The sequence below is a fragment of the Oncorhynchus clarkii genome, chromosome 24 (genome assembly GCF_045791955.1).
Source record: "Oncorhynchus clarkii lewisi isolate Uvic-CL-2024 chromosome 24, UVic_Ocla_1.0, whole genome shotgun sequence".
NCBI classification, from domain to species: domain Eukaryota; kingdom Metazoa; phylum Chordata; class Actinopteri; order Salmoniformes; family Salmonidae; genus Oncorhynchus; species Oncorhynchus clarkii.
Window position 1 is genome coordinate 34,828,258 of NC_092170.1, and position 19,266 is coordinate 34,847,523.

At 49.3% G+C, this 19,266-nt stretch overlaps 1 protein-coding gene across 1 annotated transcript; it reads left to right on the forward strand.

The window, feature by feature from the left end:
- Window positions 1-4,288: 4,288 nt before the first annotated feature.
- On the forward strand, window positions 4,289-10,612 carry LOC139382436 (dipeptidyl peptidase 1-like). The gene is made up of 8 exons (XM_071126484.1): window positions 4,289-5,485; window positions 5,758-5,903; window positions 6,938-7,098; window positions 7,648-7,803; window positions 8,648-8,766; window positions 9,189-9,320; window positions 9,410-9,642; window positions 9,759-10,612. The coding sequence occupies exons 1-8, from the start codon at window positions 5,326-5,328 to the stop codon at window positions 10,023-10,025; spliced, it is 1,374 nt and encodes a 457-aa protein (XP_070982585.1). The 5' UTR covers window positions 4,289-5,325; the 3' UTR covers window positions 10,026-10,612.
- Window positions 10,613-19,266: the final 8,654 nt, after the last annotated feature.

Here is a 19,266-nt window from a genome sequence, read left to right on the forward strand (position 1 = left end):
AAGACTCTGTGAAAGCACTGCAGTAATACAACACCCTCTGAAAGACTCTGTGAAAGCACTGCAGTAATACAACACTTTCTGAAAGACTCTGTGAAAGCACTGCAGTAATAAAACACCTTCTGAAAGACTCTGTGAAAGCACTGCAGTAATACAACACCTTCTGAAAGACTCTGTGAAAGCACTGCAGTAATACAACACTTTCTGAAAGACTCTGTGAAAGCACTGCAGTAATAAAACACCTTCTGAAAGACTCTGTGAAAGCACTGCAGTAATACAACACCTTCTGAAAGACTCTGTGAAAGCACTGCAGTAATACAACACTTTCTGAAAGACTCTGTGAAAGCACTGCAGTAATACAACACCTTCTGAAAGACTCTGTGAAAGCACTGCAGTAATACAACACTTTCTGAAAGACTCTGTGAAAGCACTGCAGTAATAAAACACCTTCTGAAAGACTCTGTGAAAGCACTGCAGTAATACAACACCTTCTGAAAGACTCTGTGAAAGCACTGCAGTAATACAACACTTTCTGAAAGACTCTGTGAAAGCACTGCAGTAATACAACACCTTCTGAAAGACTCTGTGAAAGCACTGCAGTAATAAAACACTTTCTGAAAGACTCTGTGAAAGCACTGCAGTAATACAACACCTTCTGAAAGACTCTGTGAAAGCACTGCAGTAATACAACACTTTCTGAAAGACTCTGTGAAAGCACTGCAGTAATACAACACCTTCTGAAAGACTCTGTGAAAGCACTGCAGTAATAAAACGCCCTCTGAAAGACTCTGTGAAAGCACTGCTTTGTGTAGAAGGAAGATTTCACAGCCAGCGGGGCTGAATAAAGAAGGTAGTGTGCACTGCACAGTGCTCACTCACACACACACACACACAAATAATGCACACACAAATTATGCATGCACACACACACACATACACACACACACACACACACACACACACACACACACACACATACACACTAAAATGTGCTGCATGGTGAATCTGAAGTCTGCATTGGCCGTGCAGCATTTACGGTGATACGGCCTCTGCAAAAGTCAGGGCATTCATACTTCTTGCGCTTTGGGGAGCAGGAATTTGTCAAGGATGTGAGTTTGTGTTTATACAGGACCTCCCGGCCTCACCTACCGTCAGCCAATCATGAGTTCGATTTGGCCTCTGCATGCCTCCGGAGAGTCCACAGTTGCATCACACACACCCTCCACACAAAGCCTCCGACCACATTTTCGGATCAAGTATAAATTGGCTTTAACACCCACAACACAACCCCAGTGGCATATATTCATGGATGCCAAAGGAAGCCAGGCCCCCCCCAAAAAAAAAATAAATAAGAAGAAATAAGAAAGATAAAAAATAATAATGTATCTTTCGTCTCTCTGTTTTCACAATTTTCCTTCAATTCGCAAGAGGCTGCATGTATCTCACCGGAGAAAGCATCCAAGCCAGCGAAACAGCGCCCCTCTGTCTCTGTATGTGTAGCCCATCTATCTGATGCTGTCTGGTCAAAAAGAGTATGACATTGTTGCCGCCCGTAGCATTGAATACAAGGGAAGCCAGCGAGCATTTGGCCTCCCTTGATAAAACTTTTTTATAAAATAATAGCCAATCAGTGTTGAGCTGAACTGAGTGAGCTCACCTGTGAATGGTCCTGGCGTACCAAAAAAAAAATTGTAAAGGGAAGTCAGCTTGGATTTGGCTTCACACCAATCACATCACACCAATCATATCACACCAATCATATCACACCAATCATATCACATCAAAAGCCAGACGTCATTGACAGAAGGAACTTGAATTGTTGTTCTCCGGTGGCTAGCTAGCTAAAATGGTCCCTTTCCTAAATTAGCCACGGATTGTGCCCCTTGTCTGAGAGGATGGGTGTTCAATGTGTAGCTCCAGTAGATGTAGTAGGCTAATTTTAACTAGCTGGCTCCTCGTTGCCCATGAAAGGAAGCTAGGCTAGCGAGCAATACTTTTAGCCAGGTAGCCTAGGACAACAAAAACTAAAAGGATGTACTGTCTGACAGAGTCACAGACAATTTCATCAACATGAAAGAGAGGAGGACAGCATTGGCGTTTCTCGACAAGTTGGGTGACTCAACATGTTTTCTCTACTTGCACACACTCACACCATAGACATCTGCATCATACTTAGCTTATGTTGATTGGACTAAATAGTTTTTTTGGTATCTTTTAGTTGTTATTGAAAACTAAACATAGGTGATTTGATGATGTTGAAATGTTAAAGTTGAAATAGTCCTGCCTGGAATAGTGTAGGCAGCTCCTGTTTTCTTTGTGACTTGTGGTAACTCTCTGTGGTTCTAAATTCATAGTTGTTTAGTGGTCTGATAATGTTGGAAACATTAACTTGTCTGTTACATTCAATATGCTTTGTGTACTTCACCGGACAGTGTCAGTTCACTTGCTCTTCTCTCATTTCAGAATGTATCTCTTTGTACAATCATTTCAGCTCCACCAGAGAAAATGGAAAGAAAGAGAGAAAGGAACATAGTGGGAAAGATTGGAAAGATAATGTTCTCTGGCAGTTCTGTAGAAAGGAGAAGCAGAAAGAGTGACCGAACACATTCCACCTCCATACACACTGAATGTAACTGCTGAAACAAAAAATGTGATTATTTTTCCTAGTGAAGGTTTCCGTCCTTCACTATCTCTATCCATCTCTTAGCTCTTTATCTTTCTCTCTTCACCAATCTGTGGTGTACCCTGCCCTCTACTGGCTGGCTGGCTGGCTGGCTGGCTGGCTGGCTGAATGGATGGATGGATGGATGGATGGATGGATGGATGGATAGATGGAGTGAGTGAGTGAGTGAGTGAGTGAGTGAGTGAGTGAGTGAGTGAGTGAGTGAGTGAGTGAGTGAGTGAGAATAGCCTTGCTATTGAGAAAGGCCGCCGTAGGCAGACATGGCTCTCAAGAGAAGACAGGCTATGTGCTCACTGCCCACAAAATGAGGTGGAAACTGAGCTGCACTTCCTAACCTCCTGCCCAATGTATGACCATATTAGAGAGACATATTTCCCTCAGATTACACAGATCCACAAAGAATTCGAAAACAAATCCAATTTTGATAAACTCCCATATCTATTGGGTGAAATACCACAGTGTGCCATCACAGCAGCAAGATTTGTGACCTGTTGTCACAAGAAAAGGGCAACCAGTGAAGAACAAACACCATTGTAAATACAACCCATATTTATGCTTATTTATTTTATATTTTGTCCTTTAACCAATTGTACATTGTTAAAACACTGTATATATATAATATGACATTTGTAATGTCTTTATTGTTTTGAAACTTCTGTATTTGTAATGTTTACTGTTAATTTTTATTGTTTATTTCACTTTTGTATATTATCTACCGCACTTGCTTTGGCAATGTTAATACATGTTTCCCATGCCAATAAAGCCCCTTGAATTGAATTGATAGATAGATAGATAGATAGATAGATAGATAGATAGATAGATAGATAGATAGATATATAGATAGATAGATAGATAGATAGATAGATAGATAGAGAGAGAGAGAGAGAGAGAGAGAGAGAGAGAGAGAGAGAGAGAGAGAGAGAGAGAGAGAGAGAGAGAGAGAGAGAGAGAGGAGTTTATATGAACAGGCCTGATAGGCAGATACGGTGGGGTCTGAAATTATTGACACCTTTGATAAAGATGGGCAATAATGACTGTATAAAATACATATTTTAAATACTGAGCTATATTGTATGCAAAATTATATTATTTTATACTAATACAATTGCTCAGAGAAAGAGATGTACTTTTAGCAAGTAATACTTATTTCTCAAAAAGGCAGGGGTCAAAAGTATTGGCACCCCTAAAGATTCTAATAAATAAAGTAGTCAAAAGTTTAGTATTTGGTCCCATATTCCTAGCACACAATGACTACTTCAAGCTTGTGACTCTACAAACTTGTTGGATGAATTTACAGTTCCTTTGGTTCAGATTATTTTGTGCCCAAAAGAAATGAATGGTAAATAATGACTTTGGAGTCACTTTTATTGTACATAAACTTTGACCCTCTGTAAATTCACACTCATCATTATTATTGATTCATTCAGGATTTTCCGTAGTCACGGTAACATCCACATTAACGTAGAAGTGTTTAGAAACATTATTTTCTTATTTATAATAAAAGGGACTCCAAAATGATACAATCCATTTTTTACCATTCATTTCTATTGGGCACAACATTATCTGAAACACGCCCAAAACAAACTGCAAATATATCCACCAAGTTGTAGAGTCACAAGCTTGATGTCGTCATTGCATGCTGGGAAATATGGGACTACTTTACTTTACTGACTTTATTGTCCCTGTGGGGGCCATTTTGTTTTGGGATCGCGTGTAAAATGGTATTCAAGAAAAAAGGACAATGCTGTAGACATTAAATTCACAAAATGTAAAAATACTGAAGTATTTTATAAGAATCTTTAGGGAGGTCAATTTTTATGCCTACTTTTTCGGAGAAAAATAATAATACTTTCTCTGAGCAATTGTATTAATATAAAATATTATAATTTCCTATTTTTTTTGAATACAATATAGCTCAAAAACTTTATTAACCCTAGCTCTAACCCTAACCAATACTCTGGACAAGATGGCGCTGGAGAACAAGGCTGACGTTTTACGTATTCCTAACCAATTGTGTTTTTTTGTTTGTAACTTATTTTTTTTTAAACTTATTTTGTACATAATGTTGCTGCTACAGTCTCTTATGACCGAAAATAACTTCTGGGCATCAGAACTGCGATTACTCAGCACGGACTGGCAGAATCCTTTTTTTCTTTAGCGAGCCCGAAGTGAATACACCTGTATTCATGTGACAGATGACATTTAATTTGAACCCTAAATGTAACCCTAACCTTAATCCTTAGAAACTCAGCAAAAAAAATAAACGTCCTCTCACTGTCAACTGCGTTCATTTTCAGAAAACTTAACATGTGTACATATTTGTATGAACATAACCAGATTCAACAACTGAGACATAAACTGTTCGCCCTCGGATCCAACAATTCCCAGACGTGCTCAATGGAATTGAGATCCGTCAGCAAGACGCAGCGAGAAAATCACTGCAGCAAGACGCAGCGACTCACGTGAGCAGCTGGTGGGTCATATGACCGAGGGGAAAGTTCCTTCTGATTGTACAAAAGCGCAGAGGACATTACACAAACCCGTCTCCCAGGTGCATCGAAGTACGGGGAAATATAGTCTACATTTTTCTAGTTGTGCTTATACGTAGACTCAAATATCTGCAAACAGGAGCGTGGTGTGACGCGATGAAGGTGAGCGGTGTGTTGTTGTGTGTGTTCCTGCTCTGGGTGGAGGGCTCCCAGGCTGATACCCCGGCCAACTGCACATATGAAGACCTGTTGGGCACCTGGGTGTTCCAAGTGTCGAAGGGGGGACAAGACAAAGGCATCAACTGCTCCATGATGGGTAAGAGCTGGAAATACGGAACGACCTCACGCTTTAAGCAATCAAGTAGGCTATGTAACAAACTTTAAATTGGTTCAAGTGTTAACTTGACCCGGTAGTCTGTTGCCTTAGTTTGTAGGCTATTGATTTAGCTTTTGTATCGAGCATTGTGTCATTGTTACAACTTTCACCTCTGCCCAATGTTAATGTCTACCCTGTCTTACTTTGCAATACAGAAGAAGCTCACATTTTAATTGAGAAGTAATTACCAAAATGTCTCTGTTTTTAAAAAGACACCATTGATAAGTCGATAACGGTGCGCCTGGAGAAGCTGTCTGTGGCGGTGGACGACCTGGGGAACACTGGATTCTTCACCCTCATCTACAATCAGGGCTTTGAGGTTGTCCTCAACGACTACAAGTGGTTTGGCTTCTTCAAGGCAGGTTTAAGCTCTCACTTGTTTCATTCAGGGTTCCACTTTAGTCTGTAACAGTAGCATACTATGATCTCAAGAGGTCTGGAACATTTTTGGTGAATATGGAATTACATTGTCATTTAATGTCCAGCCTGTAGGCTACAGAAAAGACCACATCCTTGTTCTACCATATTCTATCTGCTACAGGATTGTTGATGGGATGTTGACGTGCTGCACAGATGTTTCTATAGCAGCTTCCTGGAGAGGTGTGCTGGGAATGGACAAGCAGTGGACACTGATTATCAAAGGGTGGCATCAGCTCTCACCTAAAAAGCCCATAAGCCACTGGTTGAGAGGAACTGTCATTGTTTTTGGGCAGAATTGTGAGGTTTTATGTGTTAGGTGCATCTTGGTCAGTTTAGCTCAGTCAATGCCATCAATATTCCTCCTAATGAGTCGACCGCCCGCGATGGAAGTCCTCCTACCTTGTAGCCTTGTACATTAAGTTTCAGACACATGGCTGGTCACCTTTCCTCTTATTGCAGGGTTGGTAGTTCAATCACTAATCTGACTTTTACAACTCAGTTGCTACACTGATATATTCAGGCTTGTGTTTCAAAGATACTTTCAGTGTTGATCCTTTTTCATTTGGGGTTGTATTTCGTTTGGCTTTGTCACGTGACTTCCTTGTGACTATCAGGGGAAATGTTCAGTGTTGTCCCTCCTACATGGTTTAGCTGACATCTGCACGTCACTTGTACTTCCTTATTGAAACCGTCTGGACTTGTTTCAGCACAGTGACACACCACATGCTTCACTGGAAAAGCTAATTGTTAGTTACTCATTGCTGCTGTTCATAACGCCACACTGTCTGCTCATATTGAAAGCGGTTATCAGGGTAACTGCCACCTCCACTTGCATAAAACATCACTGACTTGTAGCTCTTGTGTTTTTTAATCTTTAACTCAGGCCATTAAGATTCAATATGTGATCGTCCTCTTTCTACACAACACACAGGGACGCCTCGTACAGACTGATTTTTCTCCTCTCTGTTCCAGTACTCTGAGCAGGGCTCTGAGGTGACCAGCTACTGTGACCAGACTCTGCCAGGCTGGGTCCATGATTCTCTGGGAAACAACTGGGCCTGCTTCACTGCCAAGAGGGTTGTCCCAACACCCCCTCGCTCCATAGACACACACCGCTACCATCCCAATGACCTGTGAGTAGCCTCAGGGTTTTATAGCAGGCTTGACACTCTGTGCCCAATAATAATGCTCTCCAATAATCACCTATGTTTTTACATTAAAGTCCTATAATTGGCTAGAAGGCTATTTTCATCCATGGTCCCATTTTAGTGTGAGCATTGCTCATATTTTAAAACAAGCAGTCTGCTTAGTTTAGACTCTCTTTTACGTTGGCTGTCAGTCACTGCTCATGTGTTGTGTGAGTCATGTGTTCTGGTCTGAGCAGTGCTCTCTCCCTCTGGCTGTTCTAGTGCTCCTGCATTAGTTCATTCTGTTTTCATTCCTTCAGGCTGTGTAGGTCTGTTTACTCCTCTCATGTGGGGTATATGTCAATCAAATCATTCAAATGTATATTTATAAAGCCTGATTTTTACATCAGCCGATGTCACAAAGTGCTATACAGAAACCCAGCCTAAAACCCCAAACAGCAAGCAATGTAGAAGCAGTCTTTACGTTTGTGTCGGTCTGTTTTCTCCTCCCCCAGGTTGGTGTAGGTCTGTTTACTCCTCCCTCCCCTCCCCCAGGTTCCTCCAGAGGTCCTACAAACACAACCTGGACTTCATTGACTCCATCAACGTGGCTCAGAGCTCCTGGAAAGCCATGGCCTACAGCGAACATGAGACCTACACTCTGCAGCAGCTAATGCACAGAGCCGGGGGACCAGCTTCACACATCCCCAGGTACAGTCACTCACTTGTGACTCTATGTATTGAAACAGGAATTCAATTATTATGAAACTCATTTTGGTGAACTTCACACAAGGAAGAAGCAGGATGTCTGTCAGCTGTGAGATTTGTTACTTCTGAAAGAAAAGGGTGACAATCAGGGACTTAACTTTGTTTTTTAAGTGTGGGGGGGACATCATTTATTATATTTTATCCTGTCAAACACTCCACACAGCCCACCTGACTGCTCGGCGGCGTCCGCATGGTCCTAATGCACACCTTCGCCTCATTTAGCATCACATTCCAACGATCAAACTGGGGGTGACAAAAGCAATTTCATTATGTGGGAGGGACAGGTCCACAGTGACAGTTGTGCCCCTGGAGAGAATAGTCATGGCAGATGAGTCCAAGGCTAGAGGGTTCTGTTTTAGGATAATGGGACACAGTCTCTGGCCCCAACTCGTCTAGACTGCTCTGGTATGACGGATAGTAAGAGGCACTCTGTACAAGGGCTTACAAATGCCTGAGGTTTCTTTCTCTCTCAAACCCCAGCTGAGTTGTATTTCTCTCCACTCGTTCACTCCCCCCTCATGGATTTTAAAGGAATAGTTTGGTGTCAGAAATATGTTGAACTAAGTACAGTCATTATGGTGACACCAATCCATAGTGTGGGGGGGACTAGTGATCACCTCAGGAGACTGTGGGGTAGAGATCACCTTGGTGGTGGTCAGTAGGTATGAAACAGGACTCTAAAACTGAGGTAGTACCTAAAGGTGTTCAATAGGAACACTCATTTTGGATTCATTGCAGAACATGCCCATGGTGTACCCTTATTGTATGAGTCTATGCTCCTCCCCAGACGTGTTGGCCCCGCCCCTGTGACATCAACGCTAGCCAAGATGGCGGCCGGCCTCCCTGAGCGCTGGGACTGGAGAGATGTCAACGGAGTCAACTACCTCAGTCCTGTCCGCAACCAGGGTAACGCACGCTGGGTCAAATGCCTACACTTGTCTATTGTGACTGTTGCCAAAATGTCTCCTCTCACAACCCATGTGTTCTGCTGTGTCTGAGGCCTTAGGAATGTCCTCTACAGGGCAGGGTACCACTGCCTGTCCTAGTTAGAGAACTGCTAAATCAATGTTCCTGTCTCAACCCCACAGATAACATGCTCGTGTGTAGTGATTATTGCGTCACCCTCCATGTGACGCCTCTGACCACATTTTCATCTCCAGCATAAATGGGCTTTTAGGATTCATTCCCACAGAACTCTAGTTGCAGGTTAAAGATGATCCACGGACTGCTTGACCGGGTGTCTGGTTCTTAGTGGTGACTGATATTACAGTGAGGTTTTTGATTGGTTGTGACAGTGCAGGGTTTGATTGGTACTCTGTGGGCTCCAGCTTCGTGTGGTAGCTGCTATTCCTTTGCCTTAATGGGAATGTTGGAGGCTCGTGTCCGGCTCCAAACCAACAACACCGAGACTCCCATCTTCAGCCCACAGCAGGTTGTGTCCTGCTCCCAGTACTCCCAAGGTAATGAGCGAACACACTCTGCATAATTCTACCTTAACGGTGTTTGTGTATTTCTCCCATATCTAAGCCCTCTTACTTCTCCCTCTCAGGTTGTGACGGTGGTTTCCCCTACCTCATTGGGAAGTACGTCCAGGACTTTGGGATCGTGGAAGAGTCGTGTTATCCGTACGCTGGGACAGATTCCCCGTGTGACGTTCCCGATGGCTGTCTCCGCCACTACACTTCGGACTACAGCTACGTCGGAGGGTTCTACGGAGGCTGCAGCGAGTCTGCCATGATGCTGGAACTGGTCAAGAACGGACCCATGGGGGTGGCCTTTGAGGTGGGACACACACACACGTTGGTTTGAGCATTGGCTAGCTCTATATGAATAATGGCCAGTATTAGTTGTTCTAAGTCAAAATGGCCAGGTGTCTTCCTCACACTGTTCTCGTCCAGGTGTATCCTGACTTCATGCACTACAAGGAGGGTATCTACCACCACACGGGCCTCCATGACTCCTACAACCCGTTTGAGCTGACCAACCACGCGGTGCTGCTGGTGGGCTACGGCCAATGTCACGTCACGGGTCAGAAGTTCTGGGTGGTGAAGAACAGCTGGGGGACGACGTGGGGCGAGGAGGGCTTCTTCAGGGTCAGACGGGGGTCTGACGAGTGTGCCATCGAGAGCATCGCTGTGGCAGCCAAGCCCATCCCTAAACTGTAGAGGGTCTACGGGGGTGGGAGGGAAAGGGTTCATTTTTAGGCATTTTCCCAATTGGAACCTAGCCTGAAGTCTACAATTGCATATAAATGTAATATTTTGAAATGGCTGGGACGTTGTCAGATAGTTGGTAACTGTAAAAGTGTTCCCCCCCACGCTCGCTAGACAGTCTGATCCTTGCCAGTCAGATGCAATTTTGTGAATGACGCCAAAAGGGAATCTGCTATAATTCCCTATAACTGGGATTTGTAGTTTTATTAGTATTTTGTAGTTAGTCTGGTGATTGATAGGAGGGCAGAGAACCTCTACTCTTTATCTGTAATCTCAGGGAAGACTGTCCTGTGATCTTAAATATATTCCTTGTTGCTAGTCATCTCTGTACTGTCCTCTCCTATCTCTGCTGATGCTGTAAATTGGAGTCTCCTGGGAATGTTCAAAGGGACTGGCTCATGCTGTTGGAAGGGATGCAGTATGATTCAATGTTGTTGCCTTTCATTAGAAATGTCAGTTTTCCAATCAGATCACATCATGCATGTTCAGATTGTCTGCTTATTTACAATTTGAAAGAAAATAAATCATCTTTTTAGAAATATTTTCAGTGGTGCTGACATTTACTTTTCTATACTGACTGCTTAAGATTGATCAATGTGTTTGCATAACTTCTAAACTCAGCAAAAAAAGAAATATCCTCTCACTGTCAACTGCATTTATTTTAAACAACTTAACATGTGCAAATATTTGTATGAACATAAGATTCAACAACCTGAGACATGAACTGAACAAGTTCCAGACATGTGACTAACAAATGTTATGTGTCCCTGAACATTGGGGGGGGTTCAAAAGTAAGTCAATATCTGGTGTGGCCACCCTCCACTACAATCACTAGACGGTGCTATAACCCCAGATATCAGCCCCTCCACTACAATCACTAGGCGGTGCTATAACCCCAGATATCAGCCCCTCCACTACAATCACTAGACGGTGCTATAACCCCAGATATCAGCCCCTCCACTACAGTCCACTTTCTTTATTTCACCATCTTTCTCTCTCCACCTCTCTCTATCTATCCCACTACTCTACCCTTCATCTCTCTCGCTCTGGCTCTCTGTCTCTCTCTGGCTCTCTCTGGCTCTCTCTGGCTCTCTGGCTCTCTCTGTCTCTCTCTGTCTCTCTGTGTAGGTGAAGAATATGATGCTTCATGGGGCGAACAGTATAATCGTGTTCTCAAACCCTGCAGAATACTGGGCCCAGGACTTCAGGTACTGTACATAGGATACCCTGCTAATGGTGTGTGTTCTTATAAAGATGGATGTTTCTGTGATAAAGGGGGACTATAACATTCTCTCCTCCAGAATAAACTTACAGGTACAGCCTGGGGGAGGGGGTGGGGCTTCCTAAGATTCCAGTGCATCCTATTGGCTATCATGATGCCATCCACTAAAGTGAGTATTATGATGGCAACTAATCAGAGCTCACACACACACACGCACATTTCCTGTGAGTAATGTATCTTCCTGTATGATGTCACCCTTGGCAGGAATATGGGAGGAGACATCCCACCCAATAACTGGAATGTGTCCTATGGGATTGGACCGGGCTTCACTGACAGCTTACACAGTACACAGTAAGACACCATAGACCCCTGTCTCTCTCTCTCTCTCTCTCTCTCCCTCCCCCCTCTCAAACCTCTCTCCCTCCCTTCCCCCTCTCAAACCTCTCTCCCTCCCTTCCCCCTCTCAAACCTCTCTCCCTCCCTTCCCCCTCTCAAACCTCTCTCCCTCCCTTCCCCCTTATTCCTTCCCCTCTCCTCCACCTCTTTCTAATTCTCTGGAGTGTTGCCCAGAGTAGTAAAATAGAGGCTCCTTGTGTGTCCTGCGTGAGAGAGAGACACACACACACGTACGTTTTCACACAATGAGTGGGGCTGAGGTAGCCTGCTCCCAGATCTGTTTGTGCTTTGGCCTACTTCATTATCAAGCAAGCGAGAAGGTTGAGGCTGGTACCCAGGCTAGGGGTGAGGGAGGGGCCTCTGGCACCCAGGCTAGGGGTGAGGGAGGGGGCTCTGGCACCCAGGCTAGGGGTGAGGGAGGGGCCTCTGGCACCCAGGCTAGGGGTGAGGGAGGGGCCTCTGGCACCCAGGCTAGGGGTGAGGGAGGGGCCTCTGGCACCCAGGCTAGGGGTGAGGGAGGGGCCTCTGGCACCCAGGCTAGGGGTGAGGGAGGGGCCTCTGGCACCCAGGCTAGGGGTGAGGGAGGGGCCTCTGGCACCCAGGCTAGGGGTGAGGGAGGGGCCTCTGGCACCCAGGCTAGGGGTGAGGGAGGGGCCTCTGGCACCCAGGCTAGGGGTGAGGGAGGGGCCTCTGGCACCCAGGCTAGGGGTGAGGGAGGGGCCTCTGGCACCCAGGCTAGGGGTGAGGGAGGGGCCTCTGGCACCCAGGCTAGGGGTGAGGGAGGGGCCTCTGGCACCCAGGCTAGGGGTGAGGGAGGGGCCTCTGGCACCCAGGCTAGGGGTGAGGGAGGGGCCTCTGGCACCCAGGCTAGGGGTGAGGGAGGGGCCTCTGGCACCCAGGCTAGGGGTGAGGGATGGGGCTCTGGCACCTAGGCTAGGGGTGAGGGAGGGGCCTCTGGCACCCAGGCTAGGGGTGAGGGAGGGGCCTCTGGCACCCAGGCTAGGGGTGAGGGAGGGGCCTCTGGCACCCAGGCTAGGGGTGAGGGAGGGGCCTCTGGCACCCAGGCTAGGGGTGAGGGAGGGGCCTCTGGCACCCAGGCTAGGGGTGAGGGAGGGGCCTCTGGCACCCAGGCTAGGGGTGAGGGAGGGGCCTCTGGCACCCAGGCTAGGGGTGAGGGAGGGGCCTCTGGCACCCAGGCTAGGGGTGAGGGAGGGGCCTCTGGCACCCAGGCTAGGGGTGAGGGAGGGGCCTCTGGCACCCAGGCTAGGGGTGAGGGAGGGGCCTCTGGCACCCAGGCTAGGGGTGAGGGAGGGGCCTCTGGCACCCAGGCTAGGGGTGAGGGAGGGGCCTCTGGCACCCAGGCTAGGGGTGAGGGAGGGGGCTCTGGCACCCAGGCTAGGGGTGAGGGATGGGGCTCTGGCACCTAGGCTAGGGGTGAGGGAGGGGCCTCTGGCACCCAGGCTAGGGGTGAGGGAGGGGCCTCTGGCACCCAGGCTAGGGGTGAGGGAGGGGGCTCTGGCACCCAGGCTAGGGGTGAGGGAGGGGCCTCTGGCACCCAGGCTAGGGGTGAGGGAGGGGGCTCTGGCACCCAGGCTAGGGGTGAGGGAGGGGCCTCTGGCACCCAGGCTAGGGGTGAGGGAGGGGCCTCTGGCACCCAGGCTAGGGGTGAGGGAGGGGGCTCTGGCACCCAGGCTAGGGGTGAGGGAGGGGCCTCTGGCACCCAGGCTAGGGGTGAGGGAGGGGGCTCTGGCACCCAGGCTAGGGGTGAGGGAGGGGCCTCTGGCACCCAGGCTAGGGGTGAGGGAGGGGCCTCTGGCACCCAGGCTAGGGGTGAGGGAGGGGCCTCTGGCACCCAGGCTAGGGGTGAGGGAGGGGCCTCTGGCACCCAGGCTAGGGGTGAGGGAGGGGCCTCTGGCACCCAGGCTAGGGGTGAGGGAGGGGCCTCTGGCACCCAGGCTAGGGGTGAGGGAGGGGCCTCTGGCACCCAGGCTAGGGGTGAGGGAGGGGCCTCTGGCACCCAGGCTAGGGGTGAGGGAGGGGCCTCTGGCACCCAGGCTAGGGGTGAGGGAGGGGCCTCTGGCACCCAGGCTAGGGGTGAGGGAGGGGCCTCTGGCACCCAGGCTAGGGGTGAGGGATGGGGCTCTGGCACCTAGGCTAGGGGTGAGGGAGGGGCCTCTGGCACCCAGGCTAGGGGTGAGGGAGGGGCCTCTGGCACCCAGGCTAGGGGTGAGGGAGGGGGCTCTGGCACGCAGGCTAGGGGTGAGGGAGGGGCCTCTGGCACCCATGCTAGGGGTGAGGGAGGGGGCTCTGGCACCCAGGCTAGGGGTGAGGGAGGGGCCTCTGGCACCCAGGCTAGGGGTGAGGGAGGGGCCTCTGGTACCCAGGCTAGGGGTGAGGGAGGGGGCTCTGGCACCCAGGCTAGGGGTGAGGGAGGGGCCTCTGGCACCCAGGCTAGGGGTGAGGGAGGGGCCTCTGGCACCCAGGCTAGGGGTGAGGGAGGGGCCTCTGGCACCCAGGCTAAGAGGTGAGGGAGGGGCCTCTGGCACCCAGGCTAGGGGTGAGGGAGGGGCCTCTGGCACCCAGGCTAGGGGTGAGGGAGGGGCCTCTGGCACCCAGGCTAGAGGTGAGGGAGGGTCCTCTGGCACCCAGGCTAGGGGTGAGGGAGGGGCCTCTGGCACCAAGGCTAGGGGTGAGGGAGGGGCCTCTGGCACCCAGACTAGAGGTGAGGGAGGGGCCTCTGGCACCCAGGCAAGGGGTGAGGGAGGGGCCTCTGGCACCCAGGCTAGGGGTGAGGGAGGGGCCTCTGGCACCCAGGCTAGGGGTGAGGGAGGGGCCTCCTGCACCCAGGCTAGGGGTGAGGGAGGGGCCTCTGGCACCCAGGCTAGGGGTCAGGGAGGGGCCTCTGGCACCCAGGCTAGGGGTGAGGGAGGGGCCTCTGGCACCCAGGCTAGGGGTGAGGGAGGGGCCTCTGGCACCCAGGCTAGGGGTGAGGGAGGGGCCTCTGGCACCCAGACTAGAGGTGAGGGAGGGGCCTCTGGCACCCAGACTAGAGGTGAGGGAGGGGCCTCTGGCACCCAGGCTAGGGGTGAGGGATGGGGCTCTGGTACCAATGCTAGGGATGAGGGAGGGGTCTCTGGCACCCAGGCTAGGGGTGAGGGAGGGGGCTCTGGTACCAAGGTTAGGGGTGAGTGAGGGGTCTCCGGCACCCAGGCTAGGGGTGAGGGAGGGGGCTCTGGCACCCAGACTAGGGGTGAGGGAGGGGGCTCTGGCACCCAGACTTGGGGTGAGGGAGGGGGCTCTGGCACCAAGGCTAGGGGTGAGGGAGGGGGCTCTGGCACCAAGGCTAGGGGTGAGGGAGGGGTCTCTGGCACCCAGACTACGGGTGAGGGAGGGGGCTCTGGCACCAAGGCTAGAGGTGAGGGAGGGGGTTCTGGCACCCAGACTAGGGGTGCGGGAGGAGGCTCTGGCCCCAAGGCTAGGGGTGAGGAAGGGGGCTCTGGCACCCAGACTAGGGTTGAGGGAGGGGGCTCTGGCACCAAGGCAGGGGTGAGGATGGGGGCTCTGGCACCCAGACTAGGGGTGAGGGAGGGGGCTCTGGCACCAAGACTAGGGGTGAGGAAAGAGGGTTCTCTTTGTTCCCATCAACAGCAGTGGAGGACAATTGGGGCTACTAAAACACGTAGTCTCTGTCTCCTCTGTGGTTCTCAGGAAGGTGCGTATGAACATCCACCCTAGCAACCAGGTGACCCGGATATACAACGTCATCGGGAGGATACCAGGGGCCGTGGAGACAAGTACCGCTTCCCACAACCTGAATGTTCTAGTAACCTGCTGACCAGGTTTATGGGAACATTGTGTGAGAGTTTGGCCCACAGCTTGTGTAGCCAGTGGACATGACGTTGGGAGACAATAGCTCAGAGTTTGTTGTGGTCCAGTAACTGCATAGAGCTTCCAGTCCATAACTCAACACCAACATCTATCATCACTGTTTCATTTGAAATACCACAACACTCGATTCATAAGAGTGAGGAGCACAGCAGATGGTGATTGTGACCCCTCTCCCCTCTCCTCTCTCTGTTGTTGGCAGATCGCTGTGATCCTCGGGGGGCCACCGGAATGCTTGGGTGTTTGGGGGGATCGACCCGGTAACGGGGTGCACGAGAGTGTGAGGAGCGTTGAGAAACTGCTCAGCAAAGGTGTGTGTGTGTGGGGAGATCAGATTAACACACACATGCATTTAAACACACACACACACACACACACACCACTATGTACTGAGATGAGTCTTTATGACTAGCTGCATCATAAAAACAGAAAACAGTAGATACTAATTTGCATGCAAAACTCTAAGGATGACTGTTCCCATATGGTAGCAGTCTGGAGGAGTTCCAGAATGTTCTATCAATCCTGTTTCCTCATATTATGTTTGTCATTGAGACGTGGTGTATACTGTATTTTAGAGGTTCAATGCATTTGGCCCAGAATGTGTTAAGTACTTTCTGTCTGTTTGTGTATTTGGACCATTGTATTTGCCAGTTGAGACACAGGACTTTAGACTGCTGGAAAATGGTGTGTGTGTGCTGTAGGTTTGTTCACATTGAGGATAAACTGCACCCCCTCTCTCCACACCTTGATGTATGACATCATCAAACAGGTCAACTTGAATCAACTGTCTATCAACTGTCCATTTCAGGATTACACTGTGTGACGCCTGGTTTTCCTGGGACTTTTCTAGACTTTTTCAATGGTTTTCAGCACTGAAACACAATAAAAGGCATCTGGCAGAAGTAAATTCAAACACAAATGTAATTTTATATATGACCATGTTTTCACGAATTTCATGATTATAATCGTGAAGTCCATTTAAAAGATTAGAGGTAAAAGGGTTACCTCTAATGTGGTTACTTTCACAGGGTACAGACCAACGTAGTGCCAGACTAACACCAATATACTTTATGTCTAAATAGATTGAATGGAGCTATGGTCACACTGGACATCACAATGGGTATTGCTGCCACCTACAGGCTCAGAGTGGTCATAGCAAGTCTCTAACGACCTCACACCTGCAGATGCATGCCAAGTACAGAAAACATTTGTTTGTTCCGCTCCCCATCTCTCTCTGTGTCCAGTCCAGAGGAGGTGGTGTCTCTGTATGAGAGTTGGCACAAGCAGGACAACTGGACAGATGACTGCGATACATCCAAGTCAGACCCATCACCAACCACCATATACTTATTATCACTCTGATCACATATGCACTTTTATTGACTGAATGATTGATTTACATTTGAGTTATTTAGCAGACACTTTTGTCCAGAGCGACTTATGTCTCCCTCTGTAGGACCAGATAACTGGGTTCAGGCTGGGACTTTGAGGTGTACTTAATCCCGACTCGGCATCGCAGCAGGCAGGGCCAGACACACCAAGAACAGGGTGAGAGAGACATTGTTCTGGGGGCAGACAGGGAACCTGGAGACAGGAGAACATTGCTGATGTCCTGTTGATGCAACACAACAGTCCATCACCAGTATAGGGGGCCATTATTGGGCATTTGATGTAGAAATAAACATTCATGTTTTTTCAAACCTCTGTGTGTGTTTATTTTATCTTTATTTAACTAGGCAAGTCAGTTAACAACAAATTCTTATTTTCAATGACGGCCTAGGAACAGTGGGTTAACTGCCTGTTCAGGGGCAGCTCGGGGGTTTGAACTTGCAACCTTCCGATTACTAGTCCAACGTTCTAACCACTAGGCTACCCTGTGTGTGTGTGTGTGTACAGCACCTACCCAGTGTATCACAGTGTGTATGAGACCTTTGAGTTGGTGGAGGTTCTACGACCCTTCCTAACAGAAGCTCAGAGCTGTAGCTGAGGTCAGGAGATGCCTCACCTTCCTATTGGCTGATTCCCAGCTCCTCAGCCTGGATGCTAGTCAATACGCTGGCTCGCTGACAAAGTGCTCCCACAACATCGATCTGCTGGGACAGAAACACTGTGATGCTCTTGGGACATACAGGGTCTCATTTGGTAAGAGAAAACAACAGACATTTACATACAGACACTCATTCTGAATGCCTCATCAGGTACAGTACTCTCATTCTACAGGTGAGACCCAGGTACAGTACTCTCATTCTACAGGTGAGACCCAGGTACAGTACACTCATTCTACAGGTGAGACCCAGGTACAGTACTCTCATTCTACAGATGAGACCCAGGTACAATACACTCATTCTACAGGTGAGACCCAGGTACAGTACACTCTCATTCTACAGGTGAGTGTAGTATCTGAGCCAGTCTGAAGCCACACCCTCTCCCACCCTGCCTTACACTCTGTGTAGTATCTGAGCCAGTCTGAAGCCACACCCTCTCCCACCCTGCCTTACACTGTGTGTAGTATCTGAGCCAGTCTGAAGCCACACCCTCTCCCACCCTGCCTTACACTCTGTGTAGTATCTGAGCCAGTCTGAAGCCACACCCTCTCCCACCCTGCCTAACACTCTGTGTAGTATCTGAGCCAGTCAGAAGCCACACCCTCTCCCAACCCTGCCTTACACTCTGTGTAGTATCTGAGCCAGTCAGAAGCCACACCCTCTCCCACGCTGCCTAACACTCTGTGTAGTATCTGAGCCAGTCTGAAGCCACACCCTCTCCCACCCTGCCTAACACTCTGTGTAGTATCTGAGCCAGTCTGAAGCCACACCCTCTCCCACCCTGCCTAACACTCTGTGTAGTATCTGAGCCAGTCAGAAGCCACACCCTCTCCCACCCTGCCTAACACTCTGTGTAGTATCTGAGCCAGTCTGAAGCCACACCCTCTCCCACCCTGCCTAACACTCTGTGTAGTATCTGAGCCAGTCTGAAGCCACACCCTCTCCCACGCTGCCTAACACTCTGTGTAGTATCTGAGCCAGTCTGAAGCCACACCCTCTCCCACCCTGCCTAACACTCTGTGTAGTATCTGAGCCAGTCTGAAGCCACACCCTCTCCCACCCTGCCTAACACTGTGTAGTATCTGAGCCAGTCTGAAGCCACACCCTCTCCCACCCTGCCTAACACTCTGTGTAGTATCTGAGCCAGTCTGAAGCCACACCCTCTCCCACCCTGCCTAACACTCTGTGTAGTATCTGAGCCGGTCTGAAGCCACACCCTCTCCCACCCTGCCTAACACTCTGTGTAGTATCTGAGCCAGTCTGAAGCCACACCCTCTCCCACCCTGCCTAACACTCTGTGTAGTATCTGAGCCAGTCAGAAGCCACACCCTCTCCCACCCTGCCTAACACTCTGTGTAGTATCTGAGCCAGTCTGAAGCCACACCCTCTCCCACCCTGCCTAACACTCTGTGTAGTATCTGAGCCGGTCTGAAGCCACACCCTCTCCCACCCTGCCTAACACTCTGTGTAGTATCTGAGCCAGTCTGAAGCCACACCCTCTCCCACCCTGCCTAACACTCTGTGTAGTATCTGAGCCAGTCTGAAGCCACATCCTCTCCCACCGCTGAACGTACCATGTGTTTTTAGTAAAACAACTTTTAATAAAGTCATGGTTTGTGAGCGTTAACTCTCTGGTATGAAGATA